Raw genomic sequence first — 10,564 nt, 5'->3', positions numbered from 1 at the left:
GGTAGACACGAGTAGTGTCAGCAGCGGAGATCAACAAGCAACCAGTAAGATCTAGTTGGCATTTATAGAACACTCTACCGAGATGAAATCTACGGTCCTAGGTTTCAGTGAGTACTATTCTTTCTAAGTTGGCACCCTTGGCATAACAGAAGACTCTAAACAAAGAGTTACAAAAAGACAAACATTTTTGTAACTGCCAATTTTTTAGTGATTATTTTACTTTTAATGATTATTTATATGGTTATAAGAAAACTGCAGAAGGCTCTGCCCCAACCAAAAACTTAAGAACACTGGCACTGAAGCATGGGATCTCTGGGTGGGATGGAGTTATTTTTGAAAAGAGTAGAGCTCAGGAGTCACCCTGGCTGTCCATGACTTGTGCCAAGTGTTTTAAAGCAGACCTGAAACTGAGCTCTTTGTAGAGCCACCTGTCAAATTCACGATCACACCAGCAAGACAGAGGACCAGAAAGAGAATCTGAGGGGCACCTGGGTGACTCAGTCGGTTAAGCATCTGCCTTCGGCTCAGGTCATGATCCCAGGGTCCTGGGATCGAGCCCCACATCGGGCTCCCTGCTCAGTGAGGAGCCTACTTCTCCCTCTCCCTCTGCCGATCCCCCTGCTTCTACTCTCTCTCTTTTTCTCTGTCAAATAAATAAATAGATAAATAATATCTTTTTAAAAAGAGGGAGAGAGAGAGAATCCAAGAACATCAATTCTAGCACCAAATGTAGCTTTAGCACACAGTAGGTGCTTAACAAACATTTATAGGGCAAAAACATGAATGGTTCATTCATGCCACCATTCCATGGTTCCTGCTCTGCTGCTCTAACCATCTAGCATGCCTTGTCACCTTTCTGAGTCTCCTCTCATGTAGATGGAGTGAGAACTTGGGTACAATCACCTCTCCAGTCCCTTCTAGCTCTCACAATCTATAACACTGCCTCATCTTGCCAGTTTCACACACATGAGATCACTCATAACATGATCTTAATCTTCACAACAGCTCCAAGAGGAAGTCATACCCATTTGAAAGACAAACACACTTAGTAGCCTGGCATATACATAGTAACTGTCGGTTTTTATTTGTCCTTCTCAAAAATCCCATTAATGTAACAGAAAAAAGATATTATTGTTACTATTTTCCAGATGTGGGGAATGAGAGGGGTGTGCAATTTTCATCATTTATCTGCACATCTATCGTTTTGCAAATTAACATGTTTTCACAGACCCCTGCTTGTCAGTTTTGGAGAGACCAATGAAATGGCCAAGATGCCAAGAATGACTTATGTCATTTCATAAAGGCATAAAGTTCTAGCTTGACTGTCTCTTTTTTATCCAAAATAGTTGCCAACTCAGTAAGCCGCAGCTGAAGAATCAAAAACTCAAAAGCAGGTCAATATAAATGACCCAAACTGAAACACAAGGAAGAAATGATGCATGGGAAAGAAAAAAAAAACCCACAAAATTTGCCCCAAGTCATGTACTCAATTGGATGGTCTTGTGATCCCCACTTTACAGAGGGAGAAGCCGAGGCACGGAAAGTCTATGGAACTCGCCTAGTCACACAGCTCATGAGTAGAGGAATCATGATCTGAATCCAGGCCCCTCCAGCTCTAGACTTTTCATTTCTAACCACCTTTCTACAGTTGCTTCCTATAAAAGGAACCTGAGGTTCTGGTCATTTCCCCACAGTCATACACCCCTTAACTGCACTCAAAGCTCAGATTAAACCCAGGTCTGACACTGGAACACAGGCTTGAGGGATTCAAAGGGGTAAAGGGAGAGACTTGGCATGTATTGAGGAAGTTTCTCCTAGCTCAGGCTCTGAATCTTGCGTTATTGCAAAATTACTCAATGTAATCTCCCACCATGGGAATTAAGTAATAGGACCCACCTTTTCAGATAAATATACCGAGGTTCTGGGGCACCTGGGTGGCTCAGTGGGTTAAGCCTCTGCCTTCAACTTGGGTCATGATCTCAGGGTTCTGTGATCGAGTCCCGCATCAGGCTCTGCCCCCCACCACCCCTGCCTGCTGCCTGTCTCTCTGCCTACTTGTGATCCCTCTCTGTCCAAAAAAAAAAAAATAAAAAGATACCGAGGTTCTGAAAGGCCCTGAAAAGTTTGGTGCAAAGAGGCTGAATCTTCTCTCTTCCAAGCTGTAGCTGGTGTCTCCGCTTCTCAGTTGCCTTCTCAGGCTTAGGGGAGCCAGGCAACAGCCTGCTGCTGTCTGTGGTATGGCTGCTGTGGTATGCTCTGGCAAGAATGAACCCCCTTCTTCCCAGGCAGTCGGCATTCAGAAGGTTTCTCACATCCGGTTCGCACCTGTGGTCCCAGTTCCCAGAAGCGCCAAGTGCTGGCTGTGATAGGGAAGACTAGGGCAGGCCATGAAGAGAGGCATATGGGGCAGCGAGGTCTTGACATCTCTCAACTGGCCTCTTGACCAACACAGTCTAAGGACATAGGGCTGGCACAGGTAAGGGCTAACCCAGGCCTGGAGAAGAGCCTGCATTACAATAGAAGCATTCGATGGTAGGAAAGGAAAGAGCTCCTAATCCCCCCTTGGGACAGTAGAGAGACCTCCCAGGATTACATGGTCCCGGACCTGGGGGCAGGAGAATGGGACTTTCAGCTGTGCTTCCATCTCTTTTCAAATGGGAAGACCTCAGTCAAGGGGTCATTCACCATCTGCAAGGTCAGGGGCCCTTGGCCCAGCTTTGGAGATACGACCATGGAATATGAGTGAGCAGAGAATCACAGATCCAGGCTCCTATCGGTGCACGGCGAGACCTCAAGAAAGGTAATACTGGGGCACTGTGACTCATTTTCCTCACCTGTAAAGCAAGAGAATCACACCCACTTCACCTGCCTCCCACTCCTTGTCCTCGGGGCTTTATTTAAGTATCTGCTTCTTTATTTATTCGAGAGAGAGAGTACGAGCAGGAGGCGAGGCAGAGGGAAAGGATCTCCAGCAGATTCCTCGCTGAGTGCTGAACCAGACACAGGGCTCGATCTTATCACCCTGAGCCAAAATCAAGTCAGACATTCAACCAACTGAGCTACCCAGACGCCCCTTAAGTTTCTGCTTCTTACCCAGTTTTCTGCAATGGCTTCCTATCAGGTCTCCTCACCTCTTGGTGGGCCTGCACTGCTCTTCTGCAACCTCTCCTAGCTAAACTTACCCCCTGTCATGGACCGAATGGTGCCCCCCAAAAGATAGGTTGAATTCCTAACCACAAGTATCTGTGAACGTCACCTTATTTAGAATAGAGTCTTTGTAGACCATGGCTAGACCACCCCATTCAGGTTAAAGCCCTAGCTTCCAATGTGACCGTGTTTGGAGATAGGGCCTTGAAAGAGATAATTAGGTTAAATCAGGTCGTGTGGTGGGGAGTTGGAGAATTTGCTGATAAACTCAATGAGCAAAAAATTGCCCAGCTAGAAGAGGCGAAACAGGCTTCCATCAAACAGATCCAGGATGCGATTGATATGGAGAAGTCACAGCAGGCACTGGTTGACAAGCGCCATTACCTTTTTGATGTCCAGAGGAATAACATTGCTATGGCACTGGAGCTTACTTACCGGGAGTGGCTGCACAAGGTATACAGGGCGGTTAAGAATCGCCTGGACTATCACATCTCTGTGCAGAACATGATGCGTCGAAAGGAACAAGAGCACATGATAAACTGGGTAGAGAAGCATGTGGTGCAGAGCATCTCTGCACAGCAGGAAAAGGAGACAATCGCCGAGTGCATTGCAGATCTAAAGCTGCTTGCAAAGAAGGCTCAAGCACAGCCAGTTCTGTAAATGCTTCTATCCCAGTGGAGACAGCTAGAAGCAATTGACTGAAGAAATTAGTCCATGTGCACAATCTTTCTGTATTGCTGTCTACTGAAGTTACACTTAACCTTCCCTAAAAATGAAAAGTTTGTTTCTTATAGTGAGAGAATTAAAACAATCTGTTGGTGAACAAGATGTTTTTCATCCTTCCATGATCACTATTGAATGAGCAGTTGCTTTTAATAAAACTTGTTGGTGGCTAACAACAACAACAAAAAAATCCGATATTGTTAGGTCCGTTATTAAACAAAATGAGACTGAGACAAATTGAAAGTTATTTAAAGCTTTTATGCCAAGTATTAGAAATCAGACTGATCGGTCAGGGGAATGAGACTGAAACAAAGTTAAAGTTATGCAAAGCTCTATCCTATGCTAAGGGCCTTCTCCGAAGAGAGCGACCATCCCCAGCTTACAGACTATCTTTTATAGAGCAAAAGTCTGGCCACACATAGGTGGCCAATGAGGTTGTAGTCATGTTAGGTCACACGCAGGTGGCCAATTGAATTACAATTTACCCTATAGAGATGTTTGACCTAACCTATTACTCTGGTCAGAATTGGTGCTCAAGGTTGGCGCCCAAATGACGGGGTTTACATTCTTTGGTGGTTAGGGAAAAAGTATGTGTGTTTCTTACTGATTGGATGTCTCCACCTGGGCTCTGTTATCAAGAACTGGCCGACCTGGCCTTGTATTCTGGGCTCTGTTATTAGGAACTAGCTGACCCCATTTTACTGGTTTCCCAGACTTGCTTCTAAGTAAGTTTCTCTGGGGGGAGGGGGGCAGGGTCAGTTTATGTTTTACTGCACAAACAACAAAATAGCTTTTAACCAAGATGGAGTTGCTCTGGCTAAATAGGTCCTTAAAATATGACTGGTGTCCTTGTAAGAAGAGGAGGAGACACCAAGGATGCATGGACACAGAAGAAAGGCCATGGAAGGACTTGGCCAGAAGGCAGCCATCCTCAGACCAAGAAGAGGTCTCAGGAGAACCCAAACCTGACCTTGGACTTCCAGCCTTCAGAGCTGGGAGGAAATAAATGTCTGTTGCTTAAGTCACCCCTGCCTGAGGTATTTTGATATGGCAGCCCTAGCAAATTATACAGGGCGCCGATACTGGTTCGAGCTCATGCGTGTGGCTTACTGCCTGTCCTTGATGTTCCTCTGTTCCTCACTTTGCATCCATCCTCCTGTCCTGTCTGTCCGTCCTATGGCTTCAAGCTCCAGCACCAGAGAATGCTAACCCCCCTCCCATAGCTGCATACATTCAAATCCTATAACAAATCCCAGGGTTCTGCTTCACTGACTGAATTATCTGGAGGGCAGGTTCTTGCACAGGCCAGAAGGGTGGCCCCAGCAAGACCAAAACTCTGAGCTAAATTCAAGGATCTAGCTAAATCAAGCTAAATTCAAGGATCTGACCTGGCCAAGGAGGTGGGCAAATTGACAACATGCCCATGCATCTGTCTCAGAGCTGGGGTGGGAGGGAGCTGGATTGCCCCTGGGAACCTTCCAGCAGCCCCCAGGAAGGAGGGAACATAGGTAGAAGCGAGGTGAGTAGATGGGGTCAGGCACACACCTGACCGCAGACCAGATGCTTGTTGCACACTTGCAAGCTGCCAGGCTCCGTGCAAGATCAAAACTGAGCAGCCCCAGCACCTGTGCACCAGGAGGCCCAGATCTGCTGCGGCAGGTAAGGACCCAAGAGCCAGCTGCTTCCTCCCACATGACGAAGCCCAGAGCCTACAGCTGTCAGGGACTAGAGAGCACTTGTCCTGGGTCCCTAAGGGGTTAATCTATAGGCAGTTTTCATCTCCTGGGCTTTTCTCTGGTGCCTCCCTGCCCTCCCTGGCTGTCTCTTCTACTGGGGGCTCCGAGATTGGGGAAATCCAGGCTGATGCTGCCTTTAGGAATAATTTTTAAAGAACACAGAATACAGTCGGCTCCATGCAGCGCCCCCCCACCCCCGGAGTTTCGAACATCCTGACCCAGCCACAGTCCAGACGCCTGGTGGAGAAGCAGAAATCAAAGGGAAATCACGTGTGCTGGACACAGGGTAACTTACTGAGCTCCTGTGACAACCCTGCGTGGGCTTATAGTTATCATCTCAGCAATCTAGGAAGTACGTCTTAGCATCTGCATTTTCTAGAGAATTTTCCGAGGCTCCAAGAAATCAGGTGACTTAAAGAAGGTCACACAGAGATTAAAAAGATAGGAAAATCACACCCTGGTTTTTCAAACCACAGAGTCCTTCATCATCTCGCTCTCTGAGGCCATGGCTGGTTGAAATTCCCTTGTCTTAGCCCAGATGGGGTGGGAGGGGGAGTTAGGGGATGGTGCAGAAGAAGCAAAACCAAAAAGTGGCCCTGGACATGTGGTCCAACAGGGGCACCCTCAGCCTCGGCTGCAACCTTGTTAGACATGCAGATTCTCAGGCCCACCCCAGATAGGGTCTGAGACCAGGCACTCCTGTGTCACTTCGGCTGTTTTACGCTCAGACCCTCCCCCCACAAGGGTGATGCACAGCCTTGTCCTCTTTTGTCTGATGACATTTTCTGACAAGCACTGGATTCAAATCCTGCCTGCACCACTTCCTTGCTATGTGACCTTGGCCAAGCGACAGCCCTGGTCTGAGTCTCACCCTCCTTCTCTGTGCCTCCCTCTCCACAGGTGCAGTGACACGAGCTCAGGGCCCTGCGTGGTGGGCGGTGAGGGCGAGCCAGCTGACAGATGGTACTGCCGTGGTTTTGGTCAGGGCTCTGGGTGGAGCATGAAGAGGCTCCAAAGGTAATTAATGTAAGCCACCTCTCTGAGGCCTGACCCCTGGGGACCCCTCCCACACTTCCCAAAGGGGCAGTGTCGCACAGTCCTTCCTCCACTCCGGGCCCCTCAGCCTCAGGGATCTGGAATTTTAGAAAGCACACAGGGGCTTCAAGGCCCTGCTCATGCCTACTCTAGCTCCCTGACTCTGGACTTGTCATTCACCTTCTCTGGGCCTCAATTTCCTCTAAAGAGAAGAAGCAAGATATGCCCAGAATTTACTTGATTGGAGGACTCCCTTGGTCCTTTGTGGGACAGGATTTTGAGGACTGTCCAGTCACTGATAGAAACAGATCCTTGGGGTACCTGGGTGGCCAAGTGTGTTAAAGCCTCAGCCTTCAGCTCAGGTCATGATCTCAGGGTCCTGGGATCAAGCCCCTCGTCGGGCTCTCTACTTAGCAGGGAGCCTGCCTCCCCTCTCCTTCTCCCTCTCCCTCTGCCTGCCTGTCTGCCTACTTGTGATCTCTTTTTGTCAAATACATAAATAAAATACTATAAAAAAGAAAAAGAAAATAGAAGAAACAGATCATTCCAGGGCACCTGGGTGGCTCAGGTTAAGCGTCTGACTTCAGCTCAGGTCATGATCCCAGAGTCCTGGGATCAAGCCCTGTTTGGAGCTCCCCGCTCAGCAGGGAACCTGCTTCTCCCTCTGCCTCTGCCCATCCCCTCCCCGCTTGTGCTCTCGGTCTGAAATAAATAAAATCGTTTTAAAATTATTATAAAAGAATTTTAAGAATAAAATAAAATCTTTAAAAAGAGAAAGAAAGAAAGAACATATCATTCCAGGGACATATCAGAAAAATCTTTAAAAAGAAAAAGAAAGAAAGAACATATCATTCCAAACACTCTCATCTATCATAACAGTTCAGAGACATTAAAATATGAATTTCCAGAGGTGCTTGGGTGGCTCAGTGCGTTAAGCCTCTGCCTTCGGCTTATGTCATGATCCCAGAGCCGTGGAATCGAGCCCCATATTGGGGGGGGGGGTCCCTGCTCAGCAGGGAGCCTGCTTCTCCCTCTCCTTCTGTTCCCTCTCTCTGTCAAATAAATAAAATCTTTAAAAAAATAAATAAAATATAAATATCCAAATGAAGGAAGCACAGTGCCCTTGGCCTTAGATCCCTTGGCTCTCCCCCTCTGGATAGCTTTGCCCCTGAGGATCCTCAAAGAGGCAGCAGGGAGTCTTAAGCCCTTCCTTACTTCCTCCAGGACAGACCTTGGTGGGGAAACTTGTCTCCTGCCTGCAGAGGCCGACCCCCTACTTAGCAGCTTAGCAGTCATGCTAATGCTGAATGTATGTGCAGGTTTCTACCCCCTCACATCCTACCCCTTTCCTTTCATATCCCATCACGGAATAAAAGCCTCCCTTTATGTAATGATAGAGCACTGTGGTCGCATCAGCTCCCCAGAGCCACTCTAAGAGCACAGCGCCATTGCTCCCATTTTCCAGAAGCCTGCACAGCTGGAAAACAGCAAGGTTGGGATTTGAACCCTGCCTTCTAATTACAAGTGCAGTGCCCATCAGAATTAGAGTTCCCGAAGTGGGGTCTGCTGAGCACACCCCGGCCTCGAGAGGCATCCAGCTCTCTGTTTCAGGAGGGAAGATCCGGGATCAGATGGCCCAGCTTCCAGTCCCCGCCAGGCAACTTTCCAGCTGTGTGTCCTTTGACAAGTCAATCAACCTCTCTGAACCTCTAATCTACTTCTCTAACCTCTAATCCACTTCTAGAAATTTGCCCTATGGGAATATTTATCTAAAAATGCACACATAAAAATGCACACACAAGAATGATTACCACGGCACTGTTGGCAAATGACCATTTGCCATCCGAATGTCCATCAGTAGAGAACTGGTTAAAATTGTGGAACAGCCTTTAACAGAATCCTACATCACTTTCAAAATAGTGTAGGGGTAACCTCCTGCAGCCACGGGAGTAATGGGCCTGCTCCTTGGCTGAGGTATGTAGTGTTCAGTGGGGGAAGGAATGCATATTTAAAAAGCGGGTGTAATGGCCTATTTTTATTCCAGGAATCTGGACGTTTGCATGCACAGAAAAGCTTGAAGGACCCACAGCAGCTATCAAGAGTGGGCATCTTTTATTGTATGTGGGCAGGCCGGGAGGGGCAAGGGGGTCACTGAGTAAAGGCAAGGTTGACTTATGACATTTCTCTAAATTTTCATTTTTTTAAAGTAATAAATGCAGAAAGTTTAAAAAGACTCATGGGGTCTTTCATTCTTTACATTACAAAGTTTTGTTCTATAATACAGATACATTTTTATTTGAAAAATACATACCTACCCCCAAAGCATTGCCACAAAACAGTTTTATTTGATCCCAGAGTAAGCAAATTGCAGACCAACCGTCAAGTGCATGTTAAGTTGGTCTTCCCTGAGAGATCCATCTCAGCCCCAGTGACAACACTTTACAGAGAAGATTCTCTTATATCCGTGAATAATCTTGGGACACGCGGGTCGTAGCTCGTGCAGTTCAACGGTTAATGGGCTCATGGTGGACTCTAACAGGTGTTTGAAAATTTTAACAGCAAGGATGTCACGGAGGACCTATGTTATAAATTATAGTAACAGTAATAGGCATAATAACAAAAGCTATTATTACGGCCACGGTGTCATCTGAAACTCCCTGAGGCTGCCCTGTGCTAGAAGCAAGCCCATCCTGTCTACTTTCGTGTCTCCGGCATTGAAGACAGTGCCTGGAGTACAGGAGACACTCAACGGACATTGCTTAACCGATTGAGCCACCTAGGGGATCCGCCTCAGGAGTTTTAAAACAAAAGGGCACTTAGTTGTCTGAAAATTAATATTCATGATTACTTCTAGTTGTTAGAGACCCTGGCAGATCAGTCCTGATTCTGCCTCAGGCTGGCAAGAGGATGGCAGGGTCTTGAGGCTGATCTGAAAGGGGGAGCCCGCTGGCAGCGGAAGCTGAGTGGAGAGCCTCGCCTTCCACCAGCCATCCTGCACACACTGGCCCCATGACAACTCTCTCCTGAACCCCATGGCTATGTTTCTTAACTTGGGGATTGACAAGGGTTTCGAACTTTCTCTTTAAAAATAGCTAACCGCTTCTTTAGTTTATTGTCCAAATTTCACAATCAGATCCTTCTTTGTGTCCACATGTATCCACATTTTTTAACTTCCAGGTAGAGCCTGGAGCTCCCCCCTTCTTGCTGTCTTCCCAGTTTATCTGAGCTCTACTTTCTCACCATGGATTGGTCTAAGGACTGTCTGGTCGAGGGGGCACTGGAGAGGGGTTTCTTATGATTAAGGGATGGCCACAGGGAAGCAGTGAGAGCAGACGCAATATAGATGGCACGATCCTGACTCCGGGCTAAGACTTAAAGTCATGGGCTGCAGAAGGTCCTCAGATTTCAGTGGTCTGTCCTGCTCTCCAGGGCCATGACCTTGCAGCAATTCAGAGCCAAGCAGCCAGTGTGCCTCAGGGCCATAGGACCCCAGGACCCTAAGCACATCTAGGGAATTCACCCTGTTCCAGTCCTGCCCACTTAGTAACCCCCTTAATGAAAGGCTTTTCGGTGATTGGATTGTCCTCAGGAATCTCTTCTAACTCGCCCAGATTCTGCTGACCGTGGTCTTCCTGCTATACCCTGGATGGCCACAGCCTCGCCTCACTTCTCTGCTTTGCTCCAGAGGAGCTGTGTAGAAACCCTGTCTGTGTGGAGGGAATCCCACGGAATGTTCCATATTTGAGAGAATCTGAACTCTGATGCCCTAGTTACCTGTTGCTGTGAAACAATATTAACACAAACTTAACAACTTAACACATATTTAAGGTGAAGAGGATTAAGACCTCCAAACCTCCAGTTACAAAATAAATAAGTCACAGAGATGAAAAGTTCAACACAGGGAATATAGTCAATAATAACAT

General features: G+C 47.3%; 1 protein-coding gene across 1 annotated transcript; it reads left to right on the top strand.

Moving 5' to 3' along the window:
* Positions 1-2,731: 2,731 nt before the first annotated feature.
* LOC116596396 (ATP synthase F(0) complex subunit B1, mitochondrial-like) lies at positions 2,732-3,971 on the top strand. The gene is made up of 2 exons (XM_032353700.1): positions 2,732-2,742; positions 3,348-3,971. Exons 1-2 carry the CDS (start codon positions 2,732-2,734, stop codon positions 3,805-3,807), a joined length of 471 nt encoding a protein of 156 aa, XP_032209591.1. The 3' UTR covers positions 3,808-3,971.
* Positions 3,972-10,564: the final 6,593 nt, after the last annotated feature.

The sequence above is a fragment of the Mustela erminea genome, chromosome 7, assembly GCF_009829155.1.
Source record: "Mustela erminea isolate mMusErm1 chromosome 7, mMusErm1.Pri, whole genome shotgun sequence".
NCBI classification, from domain to species: Eukaryota; Metazoa; Chordata; class Mammalia; order Carnivora; family Mustelidae; genus Mustela; species Mustela erminea.
Note: the sequence above shows the minus strand (reverse complement) of the source record. Positions and strands in the feature narration are given on the sequence as shown.